Raw genomic sequence first — 17,296 nt, forward strand, 5'->3', positions numbered from 1 at the left:
ATCAAAAAATCTGAAAAAATACGAAAAATTCACAAAAAAATGTGAAATGTAAAAAAAAATTCAAAATTGATCAAAACGCCAAGAAAAATGGGACAATGAAAATCATGAAAAATCGTCAACAAATCAAGAAAAAAATCATTTAAAATGCGAGAAGGACCAAGCAAATTAATACAAAAACTAACCAAAAATTCCAAAAAAATACGAAAAATTTGCGACAAAAATAAATTGATCTGAAAATCATAGGGCTTACTGCAATATGAAAATTAAAAAAGAGTATTCACAATGTAAAAAAAACTTTTTAAAAATACACCAAAATATTGAGAAAAATCTTTCAATCCTCAGAAAAAAATAGGTACTCAAATTGAAATGAAAATTTTCGATCGCAAAATCAAAGATGATTGAATTTTATGCTGTTTTAGGATTTCAGAGACAATTTCATGGGTTAATTTGAACTATGTTTATTGTTTACATCATTTTTGAGGATCACTGAAGACATTTTTTTTTTCAATAAAAATATTTCTGCAACTTTTAAAATGTACATCATACTTAATGATGATGAGTTTTCATTTTTGCATTTTTTATAATTCCACTCACGAAAACCCGCAAAATCTAAAGAAATAGATTCGGTGATGCAAATTCACCTCCCTCCCCACCTCGATAAACAATCAAATTTCAAAGAATCAAAATTTTGATCACTTTTTAGGGATTTCTATTGATTTTTTAAATTAGCTTTTTTTAAAATTGTAACTTCAAAGTTCAAAAATGTTCACCATCTTGACTTCTCTGAACTCACGAAATAAGGCAGATTTTCATAATCTAAATTAAATTTCACCAAATTCTACTCCAAAATTAAATACTAGATTTGAAAAATTGCATCATAAATCAATGTACGACAAAATTTGGCTCGATTCAACTCTAATGCTCAATTGACACTTTCACTGTAGAGGAGGAAAAAAACCACTTCTCATTTCATCGCCCGAATCAGTCAATTAAATTCATTAAACATACGCGTAGGTGCTTCATCTTTTATACAAACGCAACGACTCCCGCACATGAATGTGACCGAAATCCGATCGTTTCGAGTTAATCGAACAAAACACCGCCACGTGCTGTTCAATTAAACCAACGAATCTCTTTCTCGGGGCAATAAATCTACTGGTAGGGCACCTCGGGCGTTCAAGTGTTCGATATAAGGTACCATCGACTCTCTCGTCGACCCTCGAATAATTTTCGCTGCTCGCATTTTCCACCTCATCATCATCCTGCATCCAATGGAGCATCCGAAATAATTAGGTAGGTACTCGAAGATGTGAAAAAATAGATTCTTATAACGTGATTTTTCGAGTTCTTCCAATTAACACCTCTTGGCCCTTCGACCTGGTGTACAGATCGGGTGTGCTTCCGACTTGAGTGGTATTGCGATTAGCGCCGAAATTCACCTTATTCGAGCATCATGAGGAGAAAGTTTTGAAAAATTTGGACAAACCGTTTCGAAAGTACAACATTCCGCATATGGTAAAGCGTCCTCGACGTTGCTCCAACAAACACACTCACACATATAAAGAGATGTGTACAAGTCCGAAAGCAGCTACATAACGGCGGCGCAGAATAGTGCAGCATACAACACACAACGAAAGAATGATCTGTAATGGGGCAAAGTACTAGCACACCGTATCTAGATAAACCCCGACAGCAAATAACCTGTTTCAAGAACTCCTTTCATTAGTCAAATTATTCGATCTCCAGCAACGATACTTGTTCTCTTATAACCACACGAACGTGTTCAGGGCATCTTAAACTAGCGCCTTATGTTTATTTTAATCGCGATATTTGGAAATATTCGCGCACCTGCCCGATCGTTTCGCTTCATCTCGCCGGATTCGATTAGTTAACCTCGAAGGCTACCGGATGAGCAAAAAAATCGACCGAAAAATGGTCAAATTTGGGCGAAAATTCCATTTCATCGAACCATATGGGCGATTTGACGACGACGACGTCTCCAGATTGGAAAAAATTTCGCTATCAACGACCAACTTAGAGCTATATTGCTGGGTACGTACATACCGCCAGCACCAATACGCGATGATAATCTGAAACCGAGAAGAAAATAACTAGGCGAAAAAAAAAAAATACATACGAACGTACAAAACAACTACGCATTTTACACGTTTCGTTAATTTCATCGTGTTCCACTCGTCCGAACGTAATAAACTGCAGTCATCGCGCGGTTACACATTACACAATAAACTATACAAACGAGGCGAATAAATGAAAAAAAAAGAAAGAAAGAAAAAATTAAAAACAACAACAAACCTAATGTATGTATCCCATAATATCGTAAGGTAATTTATAAATTAAACTCGCGATTATATTGAGATGGGAAACAATCCTTTAAAGGACAGTAGGCAGCTTAAATCGAATAATTACCAGCGAATATGGCACCGATGGCTATATCGAGAGAGCCCCTCAGCATCACAATATCTCGTATCTGGCGCAATACACATAGCATAGGAATAGGGAATACGCTACGAGGGATTTTTTTGAGTACCCCTACTCGCCCTTCACTCTTGCTAATTCGCTCATTCGATCCATATGGTTAATAAAATTTCTACACATTTGTACCTATGTAGTGTAGACGAGTAGGTATAATATACTTCTTCGCGCTAATGATTATCTAATTAATTAACCGTAAAAGTACGACGACAACGAATGACCGGAATAAGGGCTATTTGAATGGACATCGTAATTCGCCTTTCAGTGCTACCATATTCGTCATATCGGTCATTACAAATTACTTAAATCCAAACAGCTCGCCGAACCGCCAGCAACGGTGACAAAAGAGAAAGCTCTTCGTAGGTAAACGTTAATTATGGCCGTTTATTCGACGCGAATGAGATACGAAAAAAATCAAAACATCTTCGCGTCAAAGTTTATCATCTGCATCTGCATGAATAGAGATGGACGAACTCCTCTGCCACTCCCTTCTCCCCTCAAATGGTTTCAGATTCTATTTTTATTCAATTAATGATGAAAATTCCAATTCGTCGTCGTTTCCTTATAAGCGGTAGGCCTATTGGCCTGTCTGCTGCGGTGTGGAACCTGTTGAGGATGAGCCTGAGGTATCCGTGAGTTTCCTCCTTGGTCTCCCTCTGCTTCTCTTCCCCGTTGGTGTATATTGGAGGACCTGTTTTGGTGATCTTGTTTCCTCCATCCTTTTGACATGATTTCTCCAATTGAAAATTCCAATTGACCACTAATTTCAGTAACATTTTCTGTTCATCAATTCGACCTAGTGTTGGGGAAATTCTTTTTGAAACTAAATCAACTCTTCATTCGATTCTACTCATTTTGAAGAGGTCTACGGAAAAATGATCGAATCTGATCAGCTCAGATCCAATTAGATCTGATCAGATCGGAAAAGATCTGTTCAAACCCCATTAGATCCAATGGGAGGGGGGGACTGATTGCATTTGACCAGATCAGAAAGAGATCCGGACATTTCTCGGGTCCAATAAAATCTACCGAGATCGAATTAGATCTGTTCAGACCTGATAATTCCTCCTGTAAAATAAGAATGGGTCAGCTCAACTCATTCAAAGCTCTTTAAAAAAGAATTTGAGCTCTGGACCAATGACTCTCTTTATTGAGAAGTTCTATTTTTTTCATGACTCTTTTGCCCAATCTAAAATGAAATATTCAACAAATTTTCAAAATTTTTGCGTTATGCTGATTTTTTTCATCCACAAAATGGACACTTTTCTTAATTTGGAAACAAAAAAATTTTGTTTTTCATCAACAATTTTTAAAGGTTTCAATTTATTTACCAAATTTTTCCTGAATCTGAAATTTCAAAAATGAAATTTTCTGAAATCGAAAAACACACCATAACTGACCCTATTTCATCCCAATATTATTGTGATGTGAAAATTTTCCCTCTGAGCTGTCGAAGTTGTCCAAAAAAAGGAATGAAATGTTTCATTTTAATTTTTCCTTCGATGAATACTAAAAAAAATTCAGGAGAAGGAAATTGAAAAATTTTTAGGTGATAAAATTTTATGGCAAATTCCCATCAATCTGAACTTTTGTTTCTGTCTACATTCTTAAAAGCTTTGGAAATCAACAATCAACATAGATGATTTTTTTAAAGGAAACTGAAGAAGGATTCCTGAATTTTGGAAGTGAGTGATGACCAAAATTAAACTCCATTTCAAATATCATTACTTACCTAAACAATTTTTCAGTCCAACTTCTCGATTTTTTTCAAGTTTTTTGAAAATAAGTCCCTCAATCCTTAACATGAAGAAATATTTTCTCAAATTTTGAGCTTTTTTCAGACAATTGATCTTTTATAGCGCATGACTGCGAAATTCTTTGACTTCTCTGTTCTCACTTTATTTGACTCGTTGAAAGCCCATAGTTCTACCAAATTCCAACAGAACTCTATTTTCTTCACTTTTTTCAAATCCAATTCCAAAGTCATCTAATTCATTTTTCGACCGATTAAAGAACTGAAAAAAAAATGCTGACTTCAGACTTTTTGAATAGTAATGACGAAAAAATTTCAAAAAATCACCACTGTGGAAATTTTCAACTTTTTTTTTTGTAACACTCGACTCAAAATTGACAAAAAATTCAATTCTTATCTTTGCTGTAAGGACATTGCACATGAAATCAAAAACGTCGACGAATTAATCACAAAACGTGCGGAATTAAGAGCTAGTCAGGGGCAAGAGGAGTGTAGAATCGAGCAACGATGATAACCTAACATTATCATCAATTACGATGGTTTTGTCGAATGATACGGATGAAATATTTTAGTTTACTTTATTGCATCGTCGTCGACGTAATCGAGAGCTGTGCGATGATGGTTAAAATACGTGAAAAATGCAACCGATGTACATACATTGTCATGTCAACAGCAGCGTGGCCGGAAAACTACAAATATGTTCAAATTATCGTACTCAAACAGTCATATTTTTTCTGCAACTTCTCATTTGTTTTTATTTTACTTATTCGTACATCTGACGCACCAGAAAATACCTCGTACATATCAAATTTCCAAATAGGTACCTACGTAAACATATTCGAGGAATTTTCTCGTGCTCTTTGTTCTCTCACAGCTCACACACAGAGTAGGTAACTCAAGTACAAAAGAATCGAGCATCGTCTATTACGAAATTAGAAAATTTTCAACGTTATATATCGTCACCTAAAAATAAACCGAATTAAATCCCTTCCAAGAGATTTGCGACATGCGTAAAAGCTACCAAAAGAGATGTTGACAAGTTCCATGTCTCAAAACAGTTCGGTATCATTAAAATACATAATGTGAGTCGTAATACAAAAGCGAAACGAATGTAAAAAATATCCTCGAGTTTACTTCATTTGCTTATTTTTTTCTCTCTTTCTAGTCGACGTCTAAAATGACGCGTCAAGTCCGCCTTTCGTTCGTTATTAATGTTTTATATAATGTTTCTGGTAAAAGATGCTATTTTTAAACGCTGGAAAATAAGATGAAAGATGGATGCTGCGTATTCAAAATAAACACGTAACATATTACGAGAGTTTTTGTACATTTTTGGGACAAATTCCATCGAGTAAACATTCTAAAAATGTCCAAGAAAATAAAATCATGCAGGAGGGGAAGTGTATGGAATGTTTTTTCTCCTTGAAAGAAAAATCCATCAGGGATGAACCTCTATTATCCTTTTATTGATGAAAATTTAAAATTTTATATTGGTTTAGTTCACTTTCTCACATGCTCTAATTTCAATGGCCATTTCGGATCTCAAATTTTTTGAAAAATTTTTCCAATTCATCTTTTCAGTGGTTGGTACTATGATTATAGGGTGCTGTTTCTTTCATTTTATAAAATTATGAGAACCATATGAGTGAATTAATACGTTTTTTTCCTCATAATTATAAATCAGAGATATAATTTTCCACGAAAATTGCAGAAATTCTACTTCATTAGTTCATAATTTATTTAATCAACTGAACATTATAGGTAGATGAAGAAGACACTACAAAAATTGCGAATTCGGGGTACTCGAAACTCCACTCTACTTTTGGTCTGAATCAAGCTCGAATTTCTAGGCGAAAAAATTTCAAATACAAATGAAAATTGACATAAAATTCTAAAGATAACGTTATCAAAATCATGGCAGATAAATTCTCCGAAAAACACATTTCATATCACAATTTCACAAGGCCATTCGTTCGCTCATTTTTTTTTGAAAATTTGAAAACAAAGTTTAACGTGATATCAAATATGAAGAGCCAATGTTGCCAACCCAAAAGTTCATAGACACGAAACCGGAGAGCTTAGGCTTCAAATTCTCATTAAAGATACACACAAACATTCCACCGTGTTCAAAAACAACAAAAATAAAATCATAGGGTCATCCACATCGGGCACACAACGTTGCCAAATTTCAGCTCTGTATATGAAAATGCGACATTACGCTCAAAACAAAAGCCATTATGAGTCATCAATCACGTGACTATAATTAATAACACATTTCGTCAAATTTTTTCCGACCCGCGACGTTGCCAAATTTACACTTTGAAATTCGTCGATTTTTACGAAACCGGATTACATGAAAATTCCATAATTCCGAATTCGGTTTCGTTTTCAGTTTCGAAATAACAACGAACGTGTATCGACAAAAACGCATAAAAAATCAACAGGTGCCATCGACCAACTTACAAAAGTAAACAATAAGGTCAGTACGAGTTGTGAATTCAGTACACATTCAAACAGGTTGATAAAAAAAGTAAATTCAATCCTCGCTGGTTTTCGTTTCAAAGCACCGTTATAAAAACTATCAATTCATCGAACTTGGGACACCTCTAATTAAATTTTTAACGATGATAATGAGGGAAAAAACCACACCTAAGATAGGTTTTCCGGCAAATTAATCACTCATTCGTGTGCTTCTGTTAGACAGTTCAGCCGACGTATTGCACTTGATATGTGCTGTATTTATTTTCACGTTATCACGAATCAAAGCTTATCAATTTTTCAAATAGTTAAAATTCTTATCTGCCCTACAAGTAGAATAATGAATGAGTATTTGAAACAAAGTATCGTCGTCAGTGGTGTGTGTTATAAAAGCAAACTTGTTGAAAAAACTAACTACCGAACGAAGGAATTTATCGTAATGAACAAGACAGACAGTGATAACTAAAAGTTGGAGGGAAATTTATTGTTTTTAATAAGCTTTAACTTAGGTGTTTTTGGCACACATGATAGTGTTTTTTTTCAAACATCGGATGGAAAATTATCTCGGGTTAAATTTTCAAGGAAAAGTTCATCAATGTTAAACATTATTATAACGAGTTAGACTGGCGTATTTAACATTTTTACGTAAGTAGAAGTTCACTTATATTAGTATAGGTATTACATATGTAAGAAAAACAACACAACATACCTTCGTCGATTAATCTTTCCACGTGAATGAAGACATTTGGAAACGCGTTCACTTTATTCCTATCTTTGAGTAACTGTGCTAAATAATCAGCTATACTTTGAGTTTGTGAATTGTTCGAATTTGTATCACTCATTCTGATGACTTAGAAAACAAAAATATACGATCAAATAAAAAATGAAACGAATACAACAAAAAATTAAGTAGAATAATCGACAAAACGCGAGATAGAACGCATGAATGCTGAACAAAAAATTATGGCCGAATAATGAAACTAAATTTTAAAACAAAAATAATACGTCAAATTGGCTCGGTTAGAAATCGACCCGTCAAACTCATTACAAACAAAATGATAAAATACTGACGCCACGAACACGTACGAAGATCTAAAGTCACAAACGTCTTCTTCACTTGTAAAAGAAACCTCGTGGGTGAAGCGTTTTCAGGCGAGAACGCACATAACCGATAAGTGTTACCAACCGTTTCAACTTCCCTCCTTCGGATCTGTAGTCGAGAAACGTGTGTTACGTAGTTTCGCGATTCCGGTGTGTTTTTTCGGATAATTAGATAAATAACGCTGTAATTAAGATAATTGTTCGCAAATTAGGTTATTATTCTATCGCGGTAATGTAAATTTTATAGAAATTGATCGACGTTTCGGGAGATAAATGGACTCGAATCAGTACAGATCAACAGATGTGATCAAAGAAGATTTCCAGTAAAGTAGCTGCTGAATCATAGTGAGTCATGTTGAAAAAAATTATTATAATGGTGGTTAATACTTGCGTAAAAAATATAGCTGAATCATTTCTTAATTCGAATCTATCTGGTTTAACCTTTTCGACTGACAGTGGCAAATAGTGAAGTGAAGATTCAATTCCCATTTGTAGAAAAAATATTCATATTCATATATCACATTGTAGGTAAACATCAACTGTAAAAAGTATGGTAATAAAGTTCGCTTTTATGTTTCAGTTCATACTTCAGTTTATTCAATAACTTTCAAATTTCAAGTTCTTCGAAGGAAAAACTGCTCAGCTAGGAAATTTCATCGTATTTTTACCAGGTACATGTTTACATCAACATCAGAATAGACTGATGAAAAATACCAATATCATATTCTTGTACTTAGGTATGCACTATCAATTCATCATTCGTTGATTACCTCAATTAATTAGTTGTTATTTTCAATTATACAGGTAATTGAACTGTAATCTATGAACCTCTCTCTGTAGTCAATACAATGCAAACCGATCGGTTCGGTTCATCTTTACAACTTCTATCGCTGCAACTTTGTGTTCGTCTGTAAACACAATGTAAGTTCAAGTAGTCACAATCGGTTCACCGGAGTGAATGATTGATGAATGAAAACTACACCAGACTGCTTGGTCGTTACAAATACCTACTCTCTTGTGGAAAACGAATTCATATTTTCGGTTCGTCACTAACGACAAACTCAGCTGGAAGCTTGAGCACTGCTGAATAAAAAATCTAGAGGTAAATACGTTTTTAAAAAATGAATTCTGTCATTGATATAATTTTCCACGATAATTTCAGTTGTCATATTTGAATATTGCTGAATGCTGATTCATCTTCGTAGTTCGTACCCCTACAGAAAGGGGTACCGTAGGAACTCATCATTGATACTTGAAAGTTGAAACTAAACTTCCTAATCGAGTGCATATATCGAGGAGATGAAATTGGTATGTAATAAGAATTGCATAATACACTTCACTATAATCATCTAATGGATGTGCTCAAAATGATGAAAGTTTTAGACAGGCAAAGTTTAGGTACGGTACGATGGATGGACATTGGTCACCCACTGGTCAGTATGGTGCAAGGTTCAAGTTTATTTTAATTACACCAAAGCTGACAGAGGTTTTTCAACCTGTTGGTCACGACACCTGGGATTTATTACCGATTCGTAACTTTCGTAGGATTATAATTGATTTAATACATATTTATGTATACATATTTTTCGCAAAATTTCAGCTCGTTCGCCAACGTTACCGTTTATGGAAAAGATGCTGCGACTATTGATAATGGGAAAATTTTTCGTTATACCAGCCACAGCCTGTCATCCTCCTACAAAAACTGACTCGTTCGAGGCGTGGGAATGCCGGTGTTTAGAAGTTATAAAAGAATTTCAAAAAGTTAATTTCGATAACACTGTTACTATGATAAACAATGACGCGATTGACTTCACAGGACAGTGCGACGCAGAGGTTGAATGCGCAACAGGCAATACGTTCATTACTTTGGCATGTACCCGCGTATGTATGTTCGAGTGCGATCTACACAACACGACGATGGCGACGGTGGGGATATGAAATAAGCTCCTACCATATAGGGCCTTGAACAATTCCTCGTTCTTCCTCTTAAAACTACAAGTTTCCAACTCTATATTCTAATTCTATTCTACAACAAAACGTCTTTCATCTCCCGGCATCCAGTGAAGGAAAAAAAAAGTTACATTGCTTTGAAAATGATCTGGCGCCTAAACAGTGTAGGTACAGCATCGGCGTATCGTACGACAGTATGGTTTTCCCTTCTGTTCCGTTTCGTGATTTATTTCCTTGTTGATTTTTTTCGACAAGTTAGGCGTTGGATTTACACAACACAATGTCTCCTATTCTTTGGATTGAGATTGGGGTTCTATTGTGGTTTTATCGATGATTTCACTCTTTTACGTCAAGTTGTTGTGGAGGTGTTACGGTGTTAGAGGTGATTTCTAAAGGTTCTCAAAAGAGTGCCCATCCTTTGAACCCTTTCCTATTGTTCCATATGTATAAGCAACTAGTCTTTTTGGTTCTTTGTGAAAGAAATTAGAATAAAATTCCTGTGAAAGTAAAAGGATCGGAAAAATTAGGTCGAGTTGAACAATACAGCCCTCATTGAACTGTGCTCTCGCTATGCTATTCTGTCCTGTAGAGGTACCGTACTTTCACTCTCTCCTTCAAGTTTTCCAAAAACCGTAACTTAACAGGCATAAGGTAGGCTAACATGCAAAATTTCCAAACAAGTCACACAGATACCTTACTAGTCCATGAGATCACTTTGCTACACTTATCCTAATGACTAGATAGGGTATTTATATATATCGAGATTACATAAAAACTATTTATTTATGTACACCAATCTACCGCGTCCGATTTGAATTCATAATTTCACACCGGTAATTCCCAACTCGATCTCTAATAGCCTTGTCAATATTTCATCTATCTCATTGAACAAGTGGAACCTGCGTTAAATGATATGTTTATGAAAGAAGACACTCGTGATAAAATTATACATACCTAAGTGAACAATTTTTCCATCCATCGTGCCATACTTTTAAATATGAAATTGAAACTTCGCATTAGTCAATTAAAATTATTGTACGAAGCGTGGAACTTTTATAAATTATTAAAAAACTTTTAGCACCCATCAACACGAATGACTTAGGTACTCCATTAATTGATTTTTTTTTGGCATTTTTCCATCCGAGTTAAAATTTCCTTCCAAGTACGAGTAATTTGTTCCTGAACAAGAATTAATACATATTACAAATTCGAAGAAGAAGGAAAGGAACATATTTAATATTCTTAACCTATGTAAATAAAAAAACTTGCCAATTTCGATTAAAATGGAAACTGAAATCAACACTATACATAAAGTGGATAGGTATAACTATAAGGTGCAATAAGTAATGCAATGCAGTTTACCTATTCTATTTTATGTATAAGGTACTTAGATATATTCGCCTAGATAATGCAATATGGATGAAGGAAAAAAAAAGAGTAAACTGCTGGACAATAAGAAGGTACGTCAATGTTTACCATAGAGATGAAGAATTAGATAGAATAATTCTAGGTGTGTACCGAATCATTGCTCAACTTCTCTATGTACGCTATTGTTTTACCATAAGGACGTAGACGATTTAACGCTATCTATTCTGTATATATAAGTTCTGCTTAGCCGAATAATTTTATGCAAATGCTACCGTTGATTATGAATACTCTTTATTTGTCTTATAAAACGTAGCCGAGTAAATAATACGCGACTGTTCAATGAGCACGATCGGTAAACATTTTAAAGGTCTTCAAATTAACCTGACGATGATTATACTCTATGCTGTAAGAGCATGCATGTGCGATATTTTTCACAACTTTCGGAAACATAAATACTCGTATGATGAATACTCGTCATAATGTATTAAGCAATATACACCTGTTGCAGATTAGAAATTCCTCGTATACTCAGCTGGAAGTTGAAGTTGAACCTTTGCTAATTTATGCATTTATTGACAACCCGGTGAAATTCGCTTATGCATTTTATCATTAATCAAAACTATACAAAATCTTTGTACGATGATGTAGGTATATACATAGGAGATGTGAAAAATGATACGTAATTGTACGATAAGCATAGGTAACCCGAAAGTAATCTGAAAAACACTCATTATTTACGATTCTGATTCAATTTGTGTACATGGAGATAACGTAGGTAGGTATATAGTATTTCTTCAAATGTAAAGGAAACCTTCGATTTGATGGTTCGTACCTTTTGTTTCGTTTATGACTATTGTTTTGATTGACAATATGTTTATGTTTATTTCATATGTCATTACAGTTGACAGAATTCGATTCCGGAAATATCCTAATGAGGTTTAAAGTTCGTTCAAGTGGGATTAAATGCCATCTTGATAAGAATAACTATAAGGTTCTTAGGTTCTTATTTGAAGAAATAAAAAAAATATATGATTCAAATATTTAAAGTAAACGATACTTACTCTCTGTTTTTCAATTCCTAAAGTCCACTGAAAAAAGTTTTTGGTCGTGATCCAACTTCAAATGCGTAAAAGCTTTATGCTTATTCCTGTATTAAAAACATGCTATAAAAGCGTATAATTAGGTGTTTTAAGAGAACTATCATCATTTGTGATAACGTGGATTAAATTATGGATGTATAGGCCTGTGAATTTTAACGGGAGTTTTTTTGAATGTTTTTCGAACACTAACACTGTTGTCATTTCTTATATTACTTTAATTTTTCAACATGAAGAGCAATATGTCACCTAAAAACCAACAGTAAATCTTTTTCTGGCAGTTGTAGGTGTCATTAGGTTTAGTTTTCATAAAAATTACACATCGTCTTAAATCCTACTTTACGATCCTAAAAATATTTTTTATTCGTATTTTACGTAAGCGTGTAAAATAATACAGTTATCATGATTTCTACTGTAAAATGTGGGTAGGTACCTAACCTACTCTGGTGGTTTAAATTATAAAACATTTTGAATTCGAATTTATTTTCAAATATGTAGTCTGAAAAGTTGTGAAATGTGACAGCTTAAATATTGTTTTTTCTTTTTTAGTATGAAAGTTTCATTAATTGAGTATGACCTCGCCCCCCCCCCCATCATTTGGACAAAATCGTTGGAATTGAAGAAATTGAAAGTTTTTTGTTCAAATGGTTACCTTTACTTCTTATTTTTCTTTTTTGTATTAACAAATTTTTAAAAGTTCAATTTTTCTATATCTACTTACATTTTGAAGAAAAGAAAAGAAATAAGTGGATAATTTACGAAAGAACACAGTTTTTTGTTCTTTTCCACCTTGCTATACTAACTGAATTTTCAGCATTGCCTTTACAGAACCCTGTCTATTGTTAAAATCGTCAAAATCCGGCTTTTGATCAAATCAAATTCCAAAAAGTCACGTTCATTCGACTGATTCGACAAAAATTGCGAAAAATGTAAAAAAAGTAAAATTCTGCTTTCTACATTGTACTAAAATTGTCCAAATCTTGCCTTTTGCCAAAAATTAACAAAAATTCTCGCTTTTCAGCAAAATTGAAAAATCTTGCTCTTTTTATCAAAAATTGCCAAAAACTACCAAAAAGTCTCGTTTTTTTCCTCAAAAAGTTGTACAAAAAATCTCGTTTTTTCTACGAACCCAGCCAAAAAAAAGAAATTTTTTGTCCAATTATTCCCTAAAATTGCACCTTTTTGCTAAAATTGTCAATTTCTTGCTTTTTGATAAAAAGTTACAGCATTTTAGCAAAATTTGGTAAATTATAGTCTCACCTTTTTTCCTAAAATTGCTTCAAAGTGTCGCTTTTTTTTTTACCAGAAATCCAAAAAGTATCACTTTTTTGCCAATAATTGTCCAGAATTCATTTGCCAAGAATTTTTAACAATTTTTTCTTTTCCAAAAATTGACAAAACTTCGATTTTTTGCAAAAAATTTCAAGAAGTAAGTATTACTTTTTTCCAAACATTTTTCAGAAGTCTTACTTTTTGTCATGAATTTCCTAAGAGACCTTTCTCTTGCTAAAATTATCGAAATCTTGCTTTTGGCCAAAAATTCTCATTTTGTTGCTGAAAATTGCACAAAAGTCTCGCTTTCTCATCAAACAGTAGCAAAACGTTTAATTTGTAATGCTTTTTTTTTGTGTGTGTTTTGTATTTTTATAACCTTACAATTAGAATGAGTTTTGGTCACATTTTGTCTCTTTTTTGGTTACTTCTTCGAGATTTTTGGTTACCAAAATTACTTTTTTTTGTTTTTTTTGGTTGCAAAAAATGGAGTACGAGCTGTGCCCTTTTCCCTGTTTCTAGTTACTTCATGTTGTCCGATTTTATGAAAAACATAAATCACGAAGTTTTTTTTTTTTTTTATTCCATTGGGTAATTTTTCTATTTATTCTCTAACCAATCTTTTGGATTTCCAAGAGGGTGAAATAAGATTTCAAGTGTGAAAAAGTTGAGGACAATTTCTCATTTCATGAACATGAAAATAAAACATAGACTACATTCGGACTTGGTGTCTATTTGTGGATTTTCGAAGAAAATAGATACAAAAGTCAAAACCACTAATTAAAGTTTGAAAATCTCGAATTCGAACTTTCAAAATGGAAGCTCAACTTTTCATGATGAACGTAAAAGTTAAAGTAGGAAATTCGAAAACTTAAAAAAAAATGAAAATTATCAGTTATTTACATTCATTTTTGCACTCTTTGCTGCAGACCAATTTTTAAAATAATATCTAAACATTTCTCAGGAGATAATTTGAAGACACTGAGTTTGAATATTGGCTAATTTTTCCAATTCGAATCTTCTAACCACCTCCCATACTTTATTGTGTTCTAAAACATAGCCCAAATACAAAAAATGTGACGTGATATTGTTTTTTTTTTTTTTTTTTACGGGTGATGAGTTTGAATATTTACTCATTCTTTTAAATTCAGTCTCTCAATTCCCCCCTCGCCAACCCATTTTCAAAAAAATTGAAAAATTGTGGATATAATAATGTGGAACACGTCGATTTTTGTAATTTGGGTTCGCTGAGTTATAGATGTTTTATTTTTGGATTCGACTTCTCAATTTTCTCTTTTACAAAATTGGAGTATTTTGGCTAAATTTTTGCTGAATTGAGCATTGCTATGGGTATTATTTTTTAGGAGAGAGGAGGGCAAGGGGTAGCACTGGTCGCAAACATAATGTCTAATTTCCTTTTGAAATGTTATATTATTCTTGACATGACAGATCTCTCTAATTCGATTTTTTATTAAGAAATGACAATTTTGCGGGAAATGAAAAAAAATGTTCTATCTGTAGGTAGGTAGTTATGTTTTTTTCAAACTCACCTTATCCTAACTATTTTTTCGCGCTGCTGAGCGACTAATTGCTCAATTTAAACAAGAATGGTAGTATCGCAAACAAAAACACATCAAGTCGTGTAAATAATTGAAAATTTTGTAATTCTTATTTTACTGATAAGTACCTATAAATATACTGTACACATACACGTCCAATTTATCGTATAGATTTTCTAGTCACTTTTGACGATTATGTAATACTTAACTATTCTCTTTCGTAAATACTTCCATTGTTTTTCGAAGAGTATACAGGATGCTCCGAATATTTAATTTAGCTCCACACCTCAGAAATTGTTCATCTCGGAAACTGAAAATTATATTCTTTTAAGTCAAGCGTGTCCTTTTTGTAATGGCTCGTCCTTCGATATTTGTTGGTTACTCGATACATAAACATAGCGTTACTAAATTATTCTTTAATCATATCGAATCATTAATTTTTAATATATAAAAGGTTAACCTTGTTTGAACTAAAAGAACTGCATATTGAATAAGCTCTCTATGTGTACTTACGAGTACATACAGTTGTGCGTATTAGTTTATCGAAGAGAAAAACAATGTCGAGAAAATACACCTAGGAGAGGAGGTTGGAGGAGGAGGAGTCCAAGAATAAAAAAATATAGTGGAGTGTAAATAATACTTGTATGGACGTAAATATGTAGTACCTTCGCAATGAAAACATTGAAATTACTACTTAGCCTGAATCGATACAAACAAGTGTATTTCTCTTTAACGGATATTCGCCAATTTTCATTTACACCTGTATGATACATATTTACAAAGTATGTATCATATGCCCACGTCCAGTAGCCAGGACAACAATTAACGCTGCAACCATGCCCGACAGTAGCCCGTAAACCATATAAATTATCTTTAAACCAGTTCTATGACTCGATAGGTACGCCGGCGCAAGAGCACCGCGATAAGAGGTAAACGAAACCATGTTTTTTCGACCGCGATCAATATATTTTGATATATGAAAGTTATGAATATTTCCTACGATTTACGATTTATAGTAATTTTCTTCAGACCTGGGGGCATTTTTGGTCCTACATCAATTTTGATTGCAGTAACAAAGGTACCTATACGTATATCGTACGATGGTACCATACGCGTTCACATATTGCTTTTATGCGAGCTGAGAAACCTACACAAAAGTCACAAGCCAGACCTTATACACCTACAACGGTAGAACGACCTTAAATTACCTGACCAAATAGAAGAGAAAAAAAAGTGGTGGCGGAATAATTTCTTTGATGCTTTGCATTAAAATATTCCTTCCAAAAAGGTGATATCGGTTTCATGTTCGCCTACTGCAAAAAAAAGAACTAACTATAAGAAGAAACGAGATTAGATGATTGCAACAGGAAAACCTCTCCTGAGAGGACCATATATCAGACGCCTTTTTCATTTTGGAATATTTGTATTCGTTTAGTGAAAGACGTGTTAACGGATTCTTTTTATAATATATTTTATTTTTTATTCTAAAAACGTCACCGGGTATTATGATAATGGCGTCATAACGAGAACGAAACTATCCCTATGTTTCCGGTAGCTTTGAAAATTTATTGGTTCGACGTTGTGCACTCATGCGACCGAGACTGGCGACTTCACATTTCCATCAAACATCAAACGATTAAAGCAACCACGCAGGGGCGTAGGAAGTGACAACACGAAATATCTTTTTAAATACCTGTGTATTTTGATTTCGAAATTTCGAAGTGGTCATTGGTCAAGATATTGAAATCGACGTCTAGGTGTTTGGCTAGTATTTGTTGAAATGATGGATATTCTATAGTTGAATGCCTCGAATGTTGATTGGAACTTTTTCAAATGCCTCAATTAATTTTCAAGCTTTTGAAAGAAATTTTAGAAATTGTAGATTTTGCTGGAAACTCTCTAGGCTGGTTAATAGTTGATGAGTAAATTTTCTTCTACATGTATTTTATGTAGTTAAAGAGTTATCTATTTCAAAGGCATACTTTAGCTCTCACTTGAAGTGTCATTAGATCTATAAATTATCAAAAATTCGAAAGATCACAGCTCAGTATATAGTTGCAGTTTTGATGGCTGGGATTTCGAAACTTCCTTTTTTTTTAGAAATTCTATATTCAGAAAATGTAGATTGTTGGACATCCCCAGCAGGTAGTTCCAAATGGTAAAACTTACCAAAAATGCATGAAAAAGATGACTGTTTAAAATGCTCTAAAATAAAAAAAAACACT

At 33.6% G+C, this 17,296-nt stretch overlaps 1 protein-coding gene and 1 long non-coding RNA gene across 9 annotated transcripts in view; one reads left to right on the forward strand and one right to left on the reverse strand.

Moving 5' to 3' along the window:
• how (protein held out wings) overlaps window positions 1-7,839 on the reverse strand; it is an 89,788-nt gene extending 81,949 nt beyond the window's left edge. For 2 of the 8 annotated variants that reach the window (XR_010559461.1, XR_010559460.1), the window contains exon 1: window positions 7,434-7,835. Coding sequence is in view for 6 of the 8 variants with exons in the window: in XM_065369033.1 (XP_065225105.1) it covers window positions 7,434-7,566 (133 nt within the window). In the remaining 2 variants the exon portion in view is untranslated. Of the gene's footprint in view, window positions 1-7,433 lie in introns of all 8 variants that reach the window. The other 6 variants (XM_065369033.1, XM_065369032.1, XM_065369035.1 and 3 more) reach the window with 4 other exon arrangements.
• A 77-nt stretch (window positions 7,840-7,916) lies between these two features.
• LOC135848937 (uncharacterized) lies at window positions 7,917-8,921 on the forward strand. Its single transcript, XR_010559462.1, has 3 exons — window positions 7,917-8,170; window positions 8,406-8,496; window positions 8,630-8,921. It is a non-coding gene; the product is annotated as an uncharacterized LOC135848937 (long non-coding RNA).
• Window positions 8,922-17,296: the final 8,375 nt, after the last annotated feature.

The sequence above is a fragment of the Planococcus citri genome, chromosome 5, assembly GCF_950023065.1.
Source record: "Planococcus citri chromosome 5, ihPlaCitr1.1, whole genome shotgun sequence".
NCBI classification, from domain to species: domain Eukaryota; kingdom Metazoa; phylum Arthropoda; class Insecta; order Hemiptera; family Pseudococcidae; genus Planococcus; species Planococcus citri.